The sequence below is a fragment of the Podarcis gaigeae genome (genome assembly GCF_964106915.1).
Source record: "Podarcis gaigeae genome assembly, chromosome: 8".
Lineage (NCBI taxonomy): Eukaryota > Metazoa > Chordata > Lepidosauria > Squamata > Lacertidae > Podarcis > Podarcis gaigeae.
Window position 1 is genome coordinate 9,330,266 of NC_139684.1, and position 20,702 is coordinate 9,350,967.

Below are 20,702 nucleotides of genomic sequence, written 5' to 3' on the forward strand. Positions count from 1 at the left end.
CTATAAACAAACAAACAAACAAACAAACAAATAATGATTGATTCTAAGCTATGGTTTGTGATCCAAATGGCTTGAATAGTTTCGCTCTTCATTCCATGAGGATCTCTTTTTTTAATGAGGTTTTTATTATCTCCCCCAATAAAACAGTAAAATAGCAGCTACAAAAAATACAAATTGAAAAAGTAGAATACGGAGTCCTCTCTTAAAAGTAATTCTTACCATCCACAGAAGTTATTACCTGAACTCTTTCCTTTCTCCTCCCAGCCTCTCACCCTGGGAGGCCGTCATTTTTCCTGTCTCATCCAGGGCCCTCATCAGCTATCTGCCACCCCCATGAGTATACAAATTAGAACCTTAATAAAGGCCTCAGACATAGGACTCTAAAGGAAGAAGGAAATAAAGAAGGAAATGGATAATAAGAAGAGAGTAAAGAGAAAGAAAATAAGATTTAAAAGACAAAAGAAAAAGAAACATTTGAGAAAGATACAAAAGCAAAACTTCCGATTTTACATCTGCCAGTTACATAAAAAAGAAGAGTGTTTAAATCATTCGATCCATGCTAACATCTGTCTTCTCCACTTTCTGTTATTTGCTTCAAGTCATGGTGTTTCAGAATCATTCATTTCTTTTCATCATGAAAAGTCCAAGACCCACTGTCAAAGATCCCTGGATCCTATTCCAAATATCAGCCAACATTTCAAACCACGGATTGACAATTTAGATTAATGCTAAACCACACCTTGGCCCAAAGGACTGCAAGCCAACTTCAGGGGCTGTGGCTTCAGATCCTGGTTTGGCATTCACTTACAAGTCATTCCCACCCCCCCCCCCCGTGCGCCCCGATGGTGCTGGTTCAAAAATCAGAGAAACCGTGGTTTGGTTTTAAATCTGAAGCAATTCCACTGAACTGGTGGAAGCCCAAGAAAAGTGGGGTAGAAAGGAAGAGAGAAGAACCGGGGAGCACACTTAGCTAGTGTAGAGTTCCCTGTGCGATTCGATTTGCATAAATTTCTTGGTAGTATTTTTTTTAAAAACCAGGGTTCTTGCTGGCCTCCCCCATCCCCAAAGTCTAAATCTAGATTGCAAGTTCATCAGGGCAGGCACCTGGCGCTTTGTTCTGTTACTCTAAACTGGGCTTCCTCAACCTCATCCCTCCAGATGTTTTTGGCCTACAAATGATCCCTAGCTAGCAGGACCAGTGGTCAGGGATGATGGGAACTGTAGTCTCAAAACATCTGGAGGGCTGAGGTTGAGAAAGGCTGCTCTAAGCACTGCACAATGGTGGCAGTATATAAATATCTTAATTACCAATGATAATAACTCATTAGGCTTTTCAGGAATCTTGAGTCTTTGCCCCAGGGTGGGAAGTGCAGCCTAAGCCAAAACGTTGGCTCAAGTTAGCCGTATTTCTAAAAATAAGTCAGACAGCACTGACAGCATAGGCGGCAAACGCTGGGTGAAAGGTGCTGTTTGAGTGGAGGCTTCGCTGGCAAGGTGCTATATTAGTCACGCGAAAGGATGGTTGTGGGTGGCTAAGACCAAGAGGATATATGGAGGGCATTTGCAAGGTATTCCCAGGCTGGGATGGCATTGAGTCTCTGCGAAGTCTGCCAGCTCCACGCTTTAGAGGAATCCTTTGGAGCTGAGCCTTCGAAAGGCCGGAGTGGATTCCCCATCAGCTTTTGCGGCTGCATTTGTGAAGCATGAGGTTGTACCTTCCCTGTTGGTTTGTCTTACTCTGTTTGAAGTCTCGGTTGGCAATGCAAATCCTTTTCATGGGACTCCTCCCACAAATGAAAGTCTTAGAGAGAGAGAGAGAGAGAGAGAGAGAGAGAGAGAGAGAGAAGGGAGATTTTGCCCCGCATAGTCTTGCCATTTCATTTACCGTATTTTTTGCTCTGTAAGACTCACTTTTTCCCTCCTAAAAAGTAAGGGGAAATGTGTGTGCGTCTTATAGAGCGAATGCAGGCTGCGCAGCTATCCCAGAAGCCAGAACAGCAAGAGGGATTGCTGCTTTCACTGCGCAGCGATCCCTCTTGCTGTTCTGGCTTCTGAGATTCAGATTTTTTTTTCTTGTTTTCATCCTCCAAAAACTAGGTGCGTCTTGTGGTCTGGTGCATCTTATAGAGCGAAAAATACGGTACTTTACTCAGGCATGCAAACAGCTGCTTGTCTGTGGTGATCAGGTGCTACCTGCAGGGGAGCATCTGTAAATGGCGGGTGGGCTGGTTCTCTTTCCTTTCTGGTTATCAGCGCGCCATAGATGACGCAAAAGTAAAGGAAGAACCGTGTTGCGGTGGTAGCACAATGCTTTGCATGTAGAAGCACCTGGGTTCAATCCCTGGCATTTCAGGTAGGGCTGGGGAAGGCTCTGGTCTGGAATGCTGGAGCGCTGCTGCCAGTCAGTGTAGACAATATTGAGCCAGATGGACCACAAGCATATTCAATGTGTGAAGAATATGTTTTTGTTTTAAGAGGACTAGTAGTTCGGTTTTGCTAATGACTTAGATTTCTAAAACATGCCTTTTTTGTTGCTGTGAGGGGGACTCCATTCTTTCTCTTTTTATTTTTTTAATAGTATTTTTTATTAATTTTAACATATAAATTATAAAATGTACCACAAAACTTATCACTTACAAAATCTTTCTGGACTTCCATCAGCACCTCTGATGATCCACCATTTTAACCACTTCTTATGCATTTCTTAACTTTATATTGCCTTTACATCTCTTAACAAATCATCTTCCCCCTTATCCATTTTTACAATACTTCTAATAATACTCCTCACAAAACTTCTTGCAACCCTACAAACGTCGTCTGTTCTTCACAATTACTTTTCTAATAGTCCGTAAATTTACTCTAGTCTTCTGTGAATTTCTGGTCTCGCCGGTTTCGAATCCTTCCTGTTAGTTTATCTAATTCTGCATAGTCCATTAACTTCATCCTCCATTCTTCCATCGTCGGTAACTCTTCTTGCTTCCTTTTTTGGGCCAATAATATTCTTGCTGCTATTACTGCATGTAAAAAGATCACTCCCCACCATTCTTTCTCTTTTTAGATGGTTTCACCCAAATATTACCGGAGTGGAGGCAGAGAACCTCCTGCTGACACGAGGAGTAGATGGCAGCTTTCTGGCCCGGCCCAGCAAGAGCAACCCTGGGGACTTCACCCTTTCAGTTCGGTGAGTCAGTTATGAGAGAGAGTTTTGAATGCAGGAGATCCTAGGGGCAGTCCCTTTCGATCTCCATTTGACAACCTTACTAAGACCTCTTTAATCAGGTGATTGGCCTAGAGCATATGTATGCAAATATAGCCATAGTTTCATTGTGTGGTGAACCAGCAACCCCTTTTCCTCTCTCCCCTTGGAGGTTGAGAAGCCCAGTTTCTGAGGAGGGCAGCGAAGCGGGAGGAGGGAGCCTGGCCTGAGTTCAGAGGCCTTGGAAAGCCACTGCCAATCAGATAATTTAGATAAGTGGTGGGGAAACTGCAGCCTTCCCAGTGTGGCTGGATTCCCCTTCCCATCAGCATCCGACTAAACATCAGGAATGACTTTCTGACAGTAAGAACAGTTAAACAGTGGAAGAGACTCCCTTGGAAAGTGGTGGACTCTCCTTCCTTGGAGATTTTAAAGCAGAGGTCAGATGGCCATCTTGTCAGGGATTCTTTAGGTGGATTCCTGCATTGCAGGGGGACAGACTTGATGGCCCTTGAGGTTCCTTTCAACTCTACAATTTTTGTTTTCATTCTATGAACATAAAGGTAAAGGCAGTGGCGTAGCGTGGGTTGTCAGCACCCGGGGCAAGGCAAGTAATTTGCGCTCCCTAACCCGTGGATTTGCGCCCCTAACCCTAACCCCCAGATGTTGCGCCCGGTGCGGCCGGCCCCCCTGCACCCCCCACGCTACGCCACTGGGTAAAGGGACCCCTGACCATTAGGTCCAGTCGTTGCTGACTCTGGGGTTGCGGCTCTCATCTCGCTTTATTGGCCGAGGGAGCCGGCGTACAGCTTCCGGGTCATGTGGCCAGCATGACTAAGCCGCTTCTGGCGAACCAGAGCAGCGCACGGAAACGCCGTTTACCTTCCCGCCGGAGCGGTACCGATTTATCTACTTGCACTTTGACGTGCTTTTGAACTGCTAGGTTGGCAGTAGCAGGGACTGAGCAACGGGAGCTCACCCCGTCGCGGGGATTCGAACCGCCAGCCTTCTGATTGGCAAGCCCTAGGCTCCATGGTTTAACCCACAGCGCCACCCGCGTCCCTATGAACATACTTGAACGCTAATCATCTTTGTCGTTAGTACTCAAAAAACTTGTAGAACCTTGGAAGAAGATTAAAGACACTTGCTTTTTGCCGCTCTCGCTCACTGCAGGCAGTAGATTTAAAAACAAAAGCAGAAAACACAGACACTGAGCTCAGCTCGGTGCCCCAAGTGGCCACCTGCTCTCCCACATCCAAGGCCCGTCCTGGCGGGGAGAGATGGGTCCGAAACCAGGGAGAGGAGATGGTGGAAGAAGACTGGAAAATTTAAAGTTTATATTTAGAAATACTGTAAAAGTAATGACTGCTAGAAAAATGGTGGAATGATATTTTATGGATTTAGCAGAAATGTTATAAGAAGTTAAGTATATATAAGTATTTTAGTCTTAATGGGAAATAAGGTAAAAAAATATGTTATTTATAATATGATAGAAAATAGAGAAAGATGGAAAGGATTTGCTGAAACAATTAGTAGAAATGGGATACAAAAAGGGAGGTGAGAGGAGGTCGAGGAAACAAGGGAATGAAGGATAGAATATGGAAAAGGAGGGATGTTTTTAAATTGTTTTTGATTTGCTTTATTTATGTTTAGTTTAATGGGTTTAGGTTGTGTTTTGTATTGTTTATATATTGTATTGTATTGTTTTTTTTCTTTTTCTTTTCTTTTTCTTCTTCTTTTCTTTTTCTTCTTTTTTTGTAACTTTTAAAAGTAATAAATATTATTATAAAAAAAGACTTGATAAAAGGCAGCTCCATGTGATCATATATGCATTCTTGTAAGTCGGATTTCTTGCTGTCTCGACCAGGCGCAATGGAGCAGTCACCCACATCAAGATCCAGAATACAGGCGACTACTACGACCTCTATGGAGGGGAGAAGTTCGCCACCTTGGCAGAGCTGGTGCAGTATTACATGGAACATCACGGGCAGCTCAAGGAGAAGAACGGCGACGTCATCGAGCTGAAGTATCCGCTGAACTGTGCTGACCCCACGTCTGAAAGGTGAGAAAGCCGGGAGTTGTGCGAGGAGGTGGCTGGGCTCCAAACACGATTATTTCCTGGTGATAGGGCATGGTGATTGTGGTGGCATCAAGCAGTGGCAGAGGAACGTTCTCCCGCACCCAGGGCGGGGCATCCCGTACGGACTGTGCATGTGCAACATCCTGCGCATGCGCACTCCGTATGGGATGCCACACATGCGCAGTCGTGCCGCTTGCATGGCGACCATACAGGCAGCCGTGCAAGTGGCATCCCGTACGGATTGCACATGTGCGGCATCCTGCATGGAGTGCGCACGCGTGGCAGCCTGTACGGTCGTTGTGAGGCAGCCCGTATGGACAGTGCGCGAGAGCAGCAGCCTGTACAGACGCCGGACTCCCTCAGCTGATCTACAGCTGGGGGGAGGCAGGGGCCATCTTGTCCCCGTCCCCCCGAGTGGCACATGGGGCGGCCTGCCCCCCACTTCATACGCCCCTGGCGTCAAGGTAGCCCCTGCAAGTTCTGGGTGTGGCCAGTGTTAGCATTAATGGTCTAGGTGCAAGCAGGCCCGGCTTCCCCCTGAGTCAGGCCTCCTGGTGAACCAAGCCCGTCAGCAGCTTTACAGGGCTAGGAGAGACCCTCTTGCTCTCTTGGGTCATCTGATCCCTCCTGAGTTTGACGCTGCAGGACCACCCTTCGGCCACCTGCAGTGGTGGCTCTGTAGTGCAGGCGGTAGCTCACCCTGCTTATGCACTGCCTTTTCATCTTGCTTTTATGCCCTTTAAAATATTTTTGGCTATACAGTAAGCCCGCAACTTACACACATTTAACTTGTGTGCATTCAGCTTTACACGCTTGGCAAACAAATAAATATTTTTTTTTCTAAAGAGAGGACGAGTGCCTGGGAAAAAAGACTTTGGCAATTCCATCTGCCATCAAACCCTGTGTGTTTTGACAATACATGATTTTGGCTTTAGGCGCAGTACTCGGAATGTAACCCCCTGGGTAGCCTGCGGGCTTACTGTAATTTAGCTGTTTCCTAAAATTTATGTGCCGCTTGATTGTGATTTGCAAGAAGGAAAAGAGAATAAATTTATTAGTAAAAACAGTTAAAATCAACTATTTAAAACATTTAAAAAAATAAAATCAGTGATAAACAGAAAACAGATTAAAACAAGTGTCCGCATTATATGTATGTGAATAGGCTTGCCTAAAAAGGTTTTTGGCAGGCGCTGAAAGGAGTACTGTTTTAGCAAAGGTGGCTGCCTGATGTCAACAGGCAGGGAGTTCCAAAGTGTAGGTGCCCACACACTAAAAGATTGTTTTCTTACAAATGCAGAGTGAGTGTTATGTGGCACCTGTACCAGCTCTGCAGATTGAAGTGGTGTAGAGGGCCTATGTGGAGTAAGTCCATCTGGCTCATAAATGGTTTTGTGTATTAATATCAACACATTGAACTGGCCTGGTAACAAATCGGCAACTGGTGCAGATTTCTGGGCAGAGGTGTTACATAAGAGTGAAGTGTCCCTTCCAGTTTCAGTGACCACTTTTTAAAAGAAATGTATTTTTAAGAGGCTTGTGCATCATAAATTTTGGCGCTTCTGCTTTGACCCCTACATCACACCTGTTTGTGGAACAGTTGCTGAGCGCAGGGTTCGAAATTAGCTGGGCGCCAGGCGCATTTTGTGCCTAAAGATTCTCCATTTGCGATCACCTCCAAAAGTCTGGGTGCCATTTTTTAGTGCCTGGCCGACGCTCAAGGATGACTGAAATGTATGTGATTTGAAGCTTCGAAGTATATGTGAAGGACAGACAATATCTTAAGGAGTTTAGCAATAAAGAATAGAGTGTTTTGAAAACTGAACTGTGGTACCAATATTTTTATTGTAAACACCAAATTAAACATGCATTAACAATTTCTGCTAAAAACGTGTCACTTATGTGAATTGCATCTCTCCCCCACCCCCCACCCCCCCGGTGGCGACTAGACATTCTGTTTTGGCGCCCACAATTCAGGTCCTGGAAGCCGTTTGGCTCCTAGCTTTTCTATCCCACTGGCCGAGTGCAGGCAACTAGTGTGTTGGCCCGATGCGACTCACCTCATTTTGCTGCCTTTCCAAAGGTGGTTTCACGGGCATCTTTCTGGAAAAGAAGCGGAGAAGCTGTTGACAGAAAAAGGGAAACATGGGAGTTTTCTTGTCCGCGAGAGCCAGAGCCACCCGGGAGATTTTGTCCTTTCCGTTCGGACGGGGGACGATAAAGGAGAGAGCAACGATGGGAAGTCCAAAGTCACGCATGTCATGATCCGGTGCCAGGTAAAGGAATGAGGATGTGGGTGAGGCAAAGAAGCTGTAGGCCTGGAGGAGGAAATTGCTGGAGCAATTTCTGGGTGTGCTTTAATGGAGGTGGAAAGTTTGCATTCTGGTTCTCTGCATCTAGGTAAAGGTGAAGGGCCCCCTGAGCCGGCGTACAGCTTCTGGGTCATGTGGCAAGCATGACTAAGCCGCTTCTGGCGAACCAGAGCAGAGCACGGAAACGCCGTTTACCTTCCCGCTGGAGCGGTACCTATTTATCTACTTGCACTTTGACGTGCTTTCAAACTGCTAGGTTGGCAGGAGCTGGACTGAGCAACGGGAGCTCACCCTGTCGCAGGGATTCGAACCGCCGACCTTCTGATTGGCAAGTCCTAGGTTATGTGGTTTAACCCACAGCGCCACCCACGTCCCTCTCTGCATCTAATTGCAGTCAAATCTTGGTTCCCGAATGCCTCTGTTTTGGAACGTTTCGGCTCCCGAATGTCGAAAACCCAGATCTAAGTGTTCTGGTTTTTAAACGTTTTTCAGAACCCGAACGTCCGACACAGCTTCTCTTTGAATGCAAGAAGCTCTTGCAGCCAACCTTGGTTGCTGAATGTTTTGGAAGTCGCACGGTCTTCCAGAATGGATTACGTTTGACAACCGAGGTTTGACTGTAGTGGAGGATTTTTTTACTGTATCCCCCCCCCCCATTTTTTATTAAAGTTTTTTTTTTGTAATACAAGACAATCAAAAACAAGGTAATCTAAATAAAAACAGCTAAAGAAAAGAAAAGAGTCCTCTCTCGAAGGTAGGTCTTCGTTCTTGTCTCACACAGAAAGGGTGGATCCTCGCAGCTTTCACCTGGGAGTTTTTCTTTCTTCTCTGAGCCTCCCTCCCTGGGAGATCTTTCACCCAGTCTCCTTCACTGACCATCCATCACCTTTGTGTCTGTATAATCCCAATAAAGACCTAGAGCAGAGGAGACCAAGGAAAACAAAAGAGAAAGAAAGAAAGAATAATGAAGATAAAAGGAAAGAGAAAGAGAAATCCTCCTCCTAAGACGGCATCTTGAAAGAATAAAAAATGTGCTTTTTGGTGTGTGCTGAGGCTGGGGTTTTAGTCATATGCAGATTTATGCAGCCTGAATTGATTTTCTTGATAGATGGAAAATAATTTCTAAAAGTGACTGGCCTAGAATAAATTATGCAAATACCGGGCACCCGCGTGCATAGCTAACTAGCGCCTGTCTCTTCTCCTTTCCTTCCAAGGATATGAAGTACGACGTTGGCGGAGGGGAGAGATTTGACTCCTTGACAGACCTTGTGGAGCATTACAAGAAGAACCCCATGGTGGAAACCCTGGGGACTGTCCTTCAACTGAAGCAGGTGAGAAGAAAAGCTCCCGGTAATGAGCATTTTGGAGAGGGATGGGCTCCAGTCCTCTGCAATGGCCCTGGTGTGCGCGTGTGCCTGTGTGCTCTTGTTTGCAGAGTGAGCCCTTCTATGTGGATCCTTTCCCTCTCCAGGCTTCAGATCCTCAGCAGGGCATTGCTTTGCAAGCAGAAGGTCCCAGGTTCAGTCCCTGGCGTTTGATGGCTGGCTCCTTTCAGAGCACAGTATCAGTTGAAACTTAGTTTTTTACATTCATAGAACATGCTCTTCTAAATGTATGTTTCCCCCCTCGTTGCCCTGATCTTGACTTTGGAGAAAGGACTATAAATGTCACCGCTTCGGAAGTCAATGCAAGGGCCAGGTGCCACCATGCCCCCCTCCCCAAAAAACACTCTGCTTACAGCTCCCAACCTGGATGAATGGGTCTTGAATCCAAACTCTTGGAAATGGGTGCATCATTTGGAGCGCATGAACATTTTCCATACAGTATGAATGGATCTTACATGGGGGCTCTGTCCCAGGGATGGTAAAGTAAAGGTAAAGGGACCCCTGACCATTAGGACCAGTCATGACTGACTCTGGGGTTGCAGCGCTCATCTCGCTTTATTGGCCGAGGGAGCCGGCGTACAGCTTCCAGGTCATGTGGCCAGCATGACTAAGCCGCGTCTGGCGAACCAGAGCAGCGCATGGAAATGCCGTTTACCTTCCCGCCGGAGTGGTACCTATTTATCTACTTGCACTTTGATGTGCTTTCGAACTGCTAGGTTGGCAGGAGCTGGGACCAAGCAATGGGAACTCACCCCGTTGCAGGGATTTGAACCACCAACCTTCTGATCGGCAAGTCCTAGGCTCTGTGGTTTAACCCACAGCGCCACCCGCGTCCCTCCCAGGGATGGTGCCTATACACAAAAACGTCTATGCTCACCTGCCTCTCTTTCTTCCTCCACAGCCCCTCAACACCACCCGCATCAATGCGGCAGAGATCGAGAGCCGTGTCAAAGAACTGAGCAAGCTGGCAGAGACCACCGACAAAGTCAAACAAGGCTTCTGGGAAGAATTCGAGGTAAGCGGTGTCGTCCTCCTCCATGGTCAGAGTCAGTAAGTGCTTCCAAATGCAAGTTGCTGGAAACCACAGGAGGGAAAAGGACTGTTGTGTTTGAATCGTGCTTGAGGGTTTTCCATTGGGGCAACTGGTTGGCCACCGTGAGAAGAGGATGCTAGACTAGAAGGGCCATTGGCCTGATCTAGCCATTGACTCTTCTTAACTAAAAGTGTGGCGAGTGTGGAGCTGTTTTGCGTGCATCTGGGATTTCGCATATTGATTTGAGCTTACCAGCTTGTCGCTTGGGCTGCAGCCCATTTCTTGTGCATGTTAAGTCTCTCAATGCAACTCGGAACAATGGTTGTGAGTTGCTCTTAGAGTTTAGGTGCTTCTGAGGAACGAACTTTGCCTTCCCAGACTTTCTTTGCCTCTGGGTGAGGTTGCTGGTTTGTTGGTGGAAAGGTGAGAGCTTTCCATAGCATCGCTGCGGCACCACTAGAGGGAGCCATGGCACCGATGGATTTCTCTGGGTTCTTCTTCTTAAGGACTCAGTGGCTATTGCCCAGCTTGAGAGACCCATTGGGCATTTTGGTTTTCTGTGACCGAAAAAGGACCAAAAAACCAGGGACGTGGGTGGCGCTGTGGGTTAAACCACCAAGCCTAGGGCTTGCTGATCAGAAGGTCAGGGGTTTGAATCCCCGCGACGGGGTGAGCTCCCGTTGCTCAGTCCCTGCTCCTGCCAACCTAGCAGTTCGAAAGCACGTCAAAGTGGAAGTAGATAAATAGGTCCCGCTCTTGCGGGAAGGTAAACGGCGTTTCCGTGCGCTGCTCTGGTTCGCCAGAAGCGGCTTAGTCATGCTGGCCGCATGACCAGGAAACTGAACGCCAGCTCCCTCGGCCAATAAAGCAAGATGAGCGCCACAACCCCAGAGTCGGCCACGACTGGACCTAATGGTCGGGGGTCCCCTTTACCTTTTTATCCCACCCTTTAGGCAGAAATGTTCTCAGGGCGGCTGAATCCGTGAATTTCTATAAAATGCTTAGCGTCGGTTCACGGCCATGGTTATCCAGCTGCTGCTTACAAGGCAGGGTCCACCCTCATCCCCGCTGGGATATTCATAGTGGCATCTTTCTTTGACACTTGCCTTTGTGTCTTTGGCCCACGATGGGTGGGGTGGGCACGTCCTGGTGAAATTCGGGACTGGGGCTGGTGGGGGAGGCGGTAAACACTTTGCAACATCGATTGGATCCCCTGCTTGTTCTTTGTTCAGACTCTCCAGCAGCAAGAATGCAAACTACTCTACAGCCGTAAAGAGGGGCAGCGGCAGGAGAACAAGAACAAGAACAGATATAAGAATATTTTGCCCTGTGAGTACTAAATGCTCTGTCCTTGCCTTTTCCTCAAAGCCGAGATTCCTGGCCAGTAAGATTCACCTGGTTAACCTTTGAGCTCTCCTGTCTGTTGGTGAGAATGCACAGCCTTCTGTTACTGTCACTTCCAGTTAAAAGGGTCTCTGCTAGCAGGAGACACCCCTTTCAATGCCACTCTGGAGAGCCTTTGGCAAGCCCTCTTCAGCCTGGTAATAATAATAATAATAATAATAATAATAATAATAATAATAATAATAATTTATTATTTATTATTTATTATTTATTATTATTATTTATAGCCCGCCCATCTGGCTGAGTTTCCCTCCTCATGTGGCTGGGGCTCTCAGCTCGCACCATCACTGGCCATTGGCCATGCTGGCTGGAGTTAATGGAAGTTTGAGCCGAACAGTGTTCAAACATTTCCTTTGAAAAGTACATGGAAACTTCAGCTTGTCCAGAATGCTGTGGCCAGACTGCTGACAAGGCCAAACTGTTAGACTGTTGACTCATAAATATTTTTTAAAAAATATTTCTCTCCCCCCCCCCCCCCGTTTTTTAAAGAAGTTTTACAAATCCAATATTTTCCCAATAAACATGTTTTTTTTTTACTAGCCCCACCCCTTTTGCGGGTTCTTACATTTTTAAAATTTGTAACACTGCATTTCCTTCCTTATGCCAATTATTAATTACTCCCTGGTTTTCCTTTCACATGAATTTCAACTGCTTGGTTTTAAGTTAATCCTGCTAATGAACATATGTGTACAAAAACATTTCAGATAATCCACAAATTTCTCCCGGTCTTTGATAAAGCTTTTTGGTTCTCCTGGTTTCTTATTCCTCCCTAAAGTTTTGCCATTTCTGCATAGTCCATTAATTTAGTCTGTGACTCCTATTTGGTTGGTGCAGAATCTTCTTTCCATCTCTGAGCATAAATGATCCTGGCTGCGGTAGTAGCATACATAAACAGGGGTGGGGTGGGGGTTTTTTGGGGTCTTTAGGTAACTCTGTACCGATTATCCCTAAAAGAAAAGCTTCTGGTTCTTTAATAAAAGTTACTTTAAACATTTTCTTCAATTCATTATAAATCATTTCCCAGAAAGCTTTTGGTACCTTACAACAGTGTTTCCCAACCTTTGGTCTCTAGCTGTTTTCGGACTACATTTCCCACCATTCCTGACCACTGGTACTGCTAGCTAGGGATGATGGGAGTTGTAGTCCAAAAGCAGCTGGGGACCCAAGGTTGGGAAACACTGCGCTTATAAGACCACTGACTGTTGACTCACACTAACAAGGTTCTGGCTAGTGTAACTTTGGGAGGGATGTGTGTGGCTATCACATTTGGCCATCGCAGGCTGGCTTAGAGTACGGATGGGAAGGCAGGTAGGAGAAGGAAGGAGAAATTGAAAAGAAATGAGGCAGTTTCTCCTGTCTGCTTTCCCATTCCACCTAACCTCAGCCAGCCGTGATAGGTAAGGCTGGTTTTCAACTTAGCATGAAATCTGCCGTGTAATTAGCTCATTTTGCCTGGAGAGAAATTTCCAGCTCACGTTCTCTCTAACACAGAGAATAAATTTCTGTAATGCTTTTTTCCCTGGCAGCCCAGGCACAACTGTGGTTCACCCAAGGCAACCAGCTGGGTAGCAGTGGACTAATAATATCTGACTTAGCAATTGCTGGTTGTAGCTGTTTAATAAGGGGTGTCTTTGTTTTTCCCTTCCCTCCTTCCAGTTGACCATACCAGAGTTGTCCTTCATGACGGTGATCCGAATGAGCCTGTTTCTGATTACATAAATGCCAATATTATCATGGTAAGGGTGTTTGTGGGGACCCCCCTGCCTCTGGGAGACTTGCAGACTTAATCTTCACTGTTGAGGGGAGGGGTGAGTCTGGAGGAGCATACCCTACCAGATAGTTAGTGGACCCCATTATTACCTGTTGGTTGGACAGTGTTCTCGAAGCTGCCAACATGAGTTTGACGAAATTGCGGGAGGCAGTGGAAGACAGGAGTGCCTGGCGTGCTCTGGTCCATGGGGTCACGAAGAGTCGGACATGACTAAACAACTAAACAACAACAACAACATTATTACCTGTCTGGTGTGGGTAGGGGAGGGCCAATCCTGGGATAAGTTAAAATTTTGTTGTTGTTTAGTCGTGTCCGACTCTTCATGACCCCGTGGACCAGAGCATGCCAGGTACTCCTTGTCAGCATTGCCCTTGAGCCAGTGCACCAACTGGACTCATGTACCTCAACCCCGACTGGGCTAGGCAAGCTGGGTAGCACTGCCAGAGACCTCCTTTCCCACAGGAACAGGTCACAGTGCTGTGGACTCACAGCTTAGAGCTGAGAGCACCGGATTCACTGTCTCAAAAGTACAGTCGTTGCGCAGCAGAGTTTTGCAGAGTCTTGCAGAGTATAAACCACTCGGAGAGCAGCTCTGTAGAATATCTTCCTTTTATTCTATAACTACAACTATGATACAAAACTATATACAGAGCTGAATATTCTAAGCATAAATCAATGCTACACTGAGAGTCTGCAGCTGCTCTTAGCAGCAACCTTATCTCTAGACACGATCTCTAACACTCTCTCTCTCTCCGATACACTGACTGACTGACTCTCTCACACACACAGACTGATGTGGTGCTGAGGCAGAATAAGTAGATAGCAGGACACGCCTCCTCCTCTCTGGAGAGTCAGCAGAGACCATCAGGAGATCATCAGGAGATTCTTGGGTATGGGAGGGGTGAAATCTCCTCACTCCTGTCTTCCACTGCCTCCTGCAGTTTGGTCAAACTCATGTTAGTAGCTTCAAGAACACTGTCTCACCATCTCGTCCTCTGTCGTCCCCTTCTCCTTGTGCCCTCCATCTTTCCCAACATCAGAGTCTTTTCCAGGGAGTCTTCTCTTTAGACTGAACTGCTACAGGTGGGGGATCAACTCCTAAGAGACTGCGATCTGCTCACTGTATTGAAATGCTGTCTGCGATCTACCCATTGTCATTGCCAGGCAAACTTGTGAGCATTTTTTTTGGGGGGGGGGGAGCAAAAGTTGTTGAGCTTTTCTTAGGGGAGACTAAGTCCATGGATGCAAGGCAATTGACCGGAAGATCGTGATCGACCTGTTGAACATGCCCATGTTATATGACCCCCCCCCCCATTTTCTATGAAATAATGTATTCATGCCTGTATATATATATTTCACTGTAAGTTGCTTGTCGACCCTTTAGGTGACAAGTGGCTTATAACAGTGTGCAATCTCACTGTATACAAGTTGTACAAGTGACAATACAGTGGTACCTCGGGTTAAGTACTTAATTTCTTCCAGAGGTCCGTACTTAACCTGAAACTGTTATTAACCTGAAGCACCACTTTAGCTAATGGGGCCTCCTGCTGCCGCCGCGCTGACGCTTCACGATTTCTGTTCTCATCCTGAAGCAAAGTTCTTAAGCTGAGATACTATTTCTGGGTTAGCGGAGTCTGTAACCTGAAGCGTATGTAACCTGAAGCGTATGTAACCAAAGGTACCACTGTATAGTATTTCAATAACTTAATTATGATTCTTATTTTGCAGCCGGAGTTTGAAACCAAGTGCAACAATGCAAAGCCCAAGAAGAGCTACATTGCCACCCAAGGCTGCTTGCAGAACACCGTCAACGACTTCTGGAGGATGGTGTTCCAGGAGAACTCGCGCGTGATCGTTATGACGACGAAAGAAGTCGAGAGGGGAAAGGTAAGGAGCCCACCCCGCTCAGGGGATCTTGCAATGCTGATCAGCCTCTGAGCATATCAAAACAAAAATTTAAAAATCCTTCCAGTAGCACCTTAGAGACCAACTACAGTGGTGCCTCGCAAGACGAAATTAATTTGTTCCGCAAGTTTTTTCTTATTGCAAGTTTTTCGTCTTGCGAAGCACGGTTTCCCATAGGAATGCATTGAAAATCAATCAATGCGTTCCTATGGAGACCGTCCGGGGACAGAGGGGAAGCGCCGCGCCCCGGACCTGTTTTAAAGCAAGGGAAGGGGCAGCGGGGAGAATCGCTTCTCCCCGTTGCCGCCCCTTGGTTCAAAAGGGTCCGGGGAGAGAGGGGAAGACGCGCTGCGCTTCCCCGCTATCCCCGGAGCTTGCGGGGCAAGCTTCGTTTTGCAAAGCAAGCCCATAGGGAAATGCGTCTTGTGAAGCGGCTAAGAAAACGAAAACCTCCTTCGTCTAGCGAGTTTTTCGTCTTCCGAGGCGTTCGTCTTGCGGGGTACCACTGTAAGTTTGCTATTGTTATGAGATTCATCAGCCTCCACATCATATGGTCTCACAGTCTGGGGCTGATGGGAGTTGTAGCCCAAAATATACGGAGAACTTCAGTAGGCTGTCATTGACGAACCCAGCAGCCCACCATCACCCTGTCTTGTTTTCCAGAGCAAGTGCGTAAAATACTGGCCAGATGAACACGCCCTAAAGGAATACGGTGTGATGCGCGTCCGAAATGTCAAAGAGAGTGCGGCTCATGATTACACGTTACGGGAACTCAAGCTTTCAAAGGTTGGGCAGGTAAGTCTGTGAAGTTATTTCTTTAGTTCTGGCCAGCCTCTGGCTCGTATTCTTCAAATGTGGTAGCAGCCAGACCTAAAGAAGAGCCCGCTTCTGTCCCGTAAATGTTTATTTGTTTACATACGGCTAATCATTAAAAAAAAAAAAATCAGAGCAGTTTGTACCAATAGTACAAAAACCCAAACCATATAAAAATGATAAAATCCGAAGTCAGCTAACGGTTGGAAATCCTTAACTGCCTGCAAAGGCCTGGCAGAATAGAAAAGTCTTTAGCAGTTGTTTAAAAGTTGACCCAGGAAGTGCTTGCTGAATCTCCATTGGCAGGGAGTTCCACAGAACTGGGCCAATGACATAAAAGAAGCCTCTCCAACTTGGGGAACGATCAACAGTGCTCCTGAAGATGATCTTAGTGATTGAACTGGGATATAAGGTAGCCTGGAGCTAAGTTGTTCAGGGCTCTGTAAATTACTGTATTTTTCCGTCTATAAGACGCCCTCATGTATAAGACGCCCCCTATTTTGGGGGACTCAGATTTAAGAAAATCCACCCTCAGCACTATCCATGTATAAGACGCCCCCTAATTTTGGACATTATTTTTAAGGGGGAAAACCTAGTCTTATACACGGAAAAATACGGTAATGCAAGGACCTTGAACCTAGCTCAGCAGTAGATGGGCAGTCAGCCCAGATGCTTTAGCAAGGGCGTCACATCAGCAGTCTGCCTGCTGTATCCTGTACCAGCTGGAGCTTCCACACCAGACTGCAAGGGCAGCCCCACACAGACCACATTGCAGTAATCCAGCCTTGAGGTTACCAGTGCATGGACTCAGGCTATCCTATGGATGCCCATATTGTCCCTCCCTTTCTGCCTGCTCATTCGTCTCCCCCTCCTATTGAAAACTGGATTGTGAGATGCTCCAAGCAAGGGATTCTCCCTCCCTCCCTCTCTCTCTCTCTCTCTCTCTCTCTCTCTGTGCTTCTGCTCCTCTGAAGGCCCCACAGGTGCATGAATGCCATAGGATCAACAACTGATAATATGGCCTTCCTCATTCAGGTGCGCTCCACATATTGTTGGACTCATATCCTCTCCAGTCAGCATGGCCAACGGCTAGGGATGATGGAGCCTAAAAATATCGACAGTGCACCAGACTGGGAAAAGCTGCAACTGCACAGATGTGACTATAGAAATAACAATAATTTGAGGCTTCATTTAGCAAGGGAGCAAGGTCTTTCATGCCCCAAGCTTTCTCTTTTTATATAAAAAGAAGAAAGCAAAAGAAAGGGAAAATGTGAATTTGTGTGTGTTAGGTAGGTCTGAGACACTGCCATAAGAACATAGGAAGAACCAGTGGCCCTCCAGTCCAACCAGGGATAGTTCCCCCCCCCATGAAGTGGGGTGAAGCAACTGCCATAGGCAGATGAATCTCCCAATGTGGGGGTCCCATGGGTGTCCCCACAAGCCCTGCTGACTCTACGACAAGCAGAGAAGCCAGCGCCGATTTCCGGCGAGATCTCACAAAGCGTGAGAGATCTCGCGAGATTTCGATGAGATTCCTCGCCTGAAATTTGTGCCGGTGCCACAGCGGTGGAGAGGGCAGCTCGGAGGCGGTATTGGCAGATAAGGGGGTGCCCCGAGGGAGTGTGGGGTGACATGCCAGCATGGGGCGGCACTTCCTGTTTCGCCTCATGCATCAAAATGGAATGTGCCGCCCCTGAGTCCTGTTCTCAAAGTACCTAGCTAGATGCTTGTAGGAAACCGGAAAGCAGGACTCCAGCTCAAGAGTCCTGTTCCCTGCTGTGGCTTCCAGCAACTGGCATTCAGAATAATAATAATAATAATAATAATAATAATAATAATAATAATAATTTTCCCAGCCACTCTGGGCGGCTTCCAACAAGGATTAAAAATACATCAAAATGTTACACGTTAAAAACTTCCCTGAACAGGGCTGCCTTCAGATGTCTTCTAAACGTCAGGTACCGTATTTTTTGCTCTATAAGACTCGCTTTTTCCCTTCTAAAAATTAAGGGGAAATGTCTGTGCGACTTATGGAGTGAATGCAGGCTGCGCAGCTATCCCAGAAGCCAGAACAGCAAGAGGGATCGCTGCTTTCGCTGCGCAGCGATCCCTCTTGTTGTTCTGGCTTCTGAGATTCAGAATATTTTTTTTCTTGTTTTCCTCCTCCAAAAACTAGGTGCGTCTTATGGTCTGGTGCGTCTTATAGAGCAAAAATACGGTAGTTGTTTTTTTCTTTGACATCTGATCGGAGGGTGTTCCACAGGGCGGGTGCCACTACCGAGAAGGCCTTCTGCCTGGTTCCCTGTAGCATTGCTTCTCGCAGTGTGGGAACCGCCAGAAGGCCCTTGGAACGGGACCTCAGCATCCGGGCAGAACGATGGGGTTGGAGATGCTCCTTCATCAAACATGAAGGCCGAGCATAGTCATCGGGGATAGTCGCCATTGAGAGCCCTCTCCTCCATGAATTGGTCCAGTTTCCTTTTAAAGCCCCCCAAGTTTCGGCCATTGCTGCTTCTTGTGGGAGTGAGTTTCGTAGTTCATGCAACGTGGGAGGAAGGACTTTCTTCCATCTGTCTTGAATCTCTCCTCTGAAAACAGGCCTTGGTTTGCCAGGAATGCATGTAATGTTGGGGGGGGGCAATCTGATCTCCTGAGGGAGGGGCTTCTTCTGTAACTGGGGTGCTGCTGTTGAGATGACTCCTTCTCATCTCCCCCACCCCCAAAGTGCTCCTTAAAAGGCAGGGAAAGATATTTGGGTGCCGTCTCTCCAGGGCAACACCGAACGAACAGTCTGGCAGTATCACTTCAGAACCTGGCCTGACCATGGAGTCCCCAGTGATCCTGGAGGAGTTCTAGATTTCTTAGAAGAGGTTCATCACAAGCAAGAAAACATCTCGGATGCTGGCCCAGTCGTGGTCCATTGCAGGTACCCGTGATGCTTGGGCTCTGCCAGGGTAGGCAGCCTAAGGCCTGTGGGCTGGATTTGGCCCAATCACCTTCTAAATCCGGCCCGCAGATGGTTCGGGAATCAGCGTGTTTTTACATGAGTGGAATGTGTCCTTTTATTTAAAATGCATCCCTGGGTTATTTGTGGGGCCTGCCTGGTGTTTTTACATGAGTAGAATGTGTTCTTTTATTTAAAATGCACCTCTGGGTTATTTGTGGGGCCTGCCTGGTGTTTTTACATGAGTAGAATGTGTCCTTTTATTTAAAATGCATCTCTGGGTTATTTGTGGGGCATAGGAATTCGTTCATTTTTACCCTTCAAAATATAGTCTGGCCCACCACAAGGTCTGAGAGACGGTGGACTGGCCCACGGCTGAAAAAGGTTGCTGACCCCTGGGCTATGCCTTTGCTCCTAAGCGCAACATTTTTCAAAGCCAAAAGAAGCAGAAATATAAGTTGTGTGTCTGTGTTTTTCCTCTCCCCCCCCTTCCTAGTGCTGGAATCGGCCGGACCGGAACATTCATTGTGATAGATATTCTCATTGACATAATCAGAGAGAAAGGTGAGTCTCTCTGCTTTTGTGTCAGCCTTCACCTGCCTGGTGGGTTACAATTTCCATCAGTCCCAGCCAACCAAGGTGCTGGTTTTAACCTTTAAAGCCCTATACGGCCTAGGACCCTCGTACCTACGGGACCGCCTCTCCTGGTATGCCCCACAGAGAAACCTACGGTCTGCAAATAATAACATCCTCAAGGTCCCAGGCCTCAGAGAGGTTAGGCTGGCCTCAACTAGAGCCAGGGCCTTCTCGGCTGCGGCTCCAATCTGGTGGAACGCTCTGTCACAAGAGACTAGGGCCCTGCGGGACCTGACATCTTTCCGCAGGGCCTGCAAGACAGAGCTGTTCCACCAGGCCTTTGGTCAGGGCGCAGCCTGACTCCCTCCTCTGGCAACCTGCACAGAATTTTGCTTAATCGGTTGCCATCAATTTGATTTTAATTAATTTTTATAATGAAATATTTTTAGAATGTGTGATTATTTGACTGATTATTTGATTGTCGTTAGCCGCCTTGAGCCCGGCTTCGGCTGGGGAGGGCGGGATATAAATAAAATTTTTTTTTATTTATTATTATTATTATTATTATTATGCTGAGGCAGATGGGAGCATGGGCTTTCTGGCGGCAAGGGCTGATGGGCCACGAAAGCAGAGCACAGCCATCCTGGCTGGTAGCCACCAATAGCCCTTCTCCTCCATGAATTTCTCCTGTCCTCTTTTAATGCCACTCAGGTTAGTGGCCATCACTGCCTCCTGTGGGATTGAGTTCCAGAGATTAACTATGCCCTGCATAAGAAAGGACTTCCTTTTATCTGCCCTGAATCCTCCATTGTCCAGATTCTTCGCAGTTCCACTTACCGTATTTTTCTCTCTATAAGACACACCTTTCCCCTCCTAAAAAGTACAGTGGTACCTTGGGTTAAGTACTTAATTCGTTCTGGAGCTCCGTTCTTACCTGAAACTGTTCTTAACCTGAAGCACCACTTTAGCTAATGGGGCCTCCCGCTGCTGCCGCGCCACCAGAAGCACGATTTCTGTTCTCATCCTGAAGCAAAGTTCTTAACCCGAGGTACTATTTCTGGGTTAGCGGAGTCTGTAACCTGAAGCGTATGTAACCTGAAGCGTAGGTAGCCCGAGGTACCACTGTAAGGGGAAATGTGCGTGCGTCTTATGGAGTGAATGCAGGCTGCGCAGCTTTCGCTGAAGCCAGGAGAGTAAAAGGGATCGGTGCGCACCTGGCTTCAGGGATAGCCACCCGAAGCCTCCTGGGCTGTGCTCAGGAGGCTTTGCATTGTGTTCGCTGAAGC

General features: G+C 47.1%; 1 protein-coding gene and 1 long non-coding RNA gene across 2 annotated transcripts in view; one reads left to right on the forward strand and one right to left on the reverse strand.

The window, feature by feature from the left end:
- Window positions 1-20,702, reverse strand: part of LOC310849765 — a 320,102-nt gene that overhangs the window by 6,238 nt on the left and 293,162 nt on the right. The window lies entirely within an intron of this gene.
- The window catches only part of PTPN11 (protein tyrosine phosphatase non-receptor type 11), a 34,923-nt gene that overhangs the window by 4,354 nt on the left and 9,867 nt on the right, over window positions 1-20,702 (forward strand). Inside the window, exons 2-12 of the mRNA XM_083750225.1 lie at window positions 3,059-3,181; window positions 5,064-5,258; window positions 7,357-7,549; window positions 8,800-8,916; window positions 9,872-9,985; window positions 11,236-11,332; window positions 13,064-13,143; window positions 14,907-15,065; window positions 15,747-15,878; window positions 18,668-18,822; window positions 19,337-19,404. Coding sequence (XP_083606351.1) covers window positions 3,059-3,181; window positions 5,064-5,258; window positions 7,357-7,549; window positions 8,800-8,916; window positions 9,872-9,985; window positions 11,236-11,332; window positions 13,064-13,143; window positions 14,907-15,065; window positions 15,747-15,878; window positions 18,668-18,822; window positions 19,337-19,404 — 1,433 coding nt within the window. The remainder of the gene's footprint in view (window positions 1-3,058; window positions 3,182-5,063; window positions 5,259-7,356; window positions 7,550-8,799; window positions 8,917-9,871; window positions 9,986-11,235; window positions 11,333-13,063; window positions 13,144-14,906; window positions 15,066-15,746; window positions 15,879-18,667; window positions 18,823-19,336; window positions 19,405-20,702) is intronic.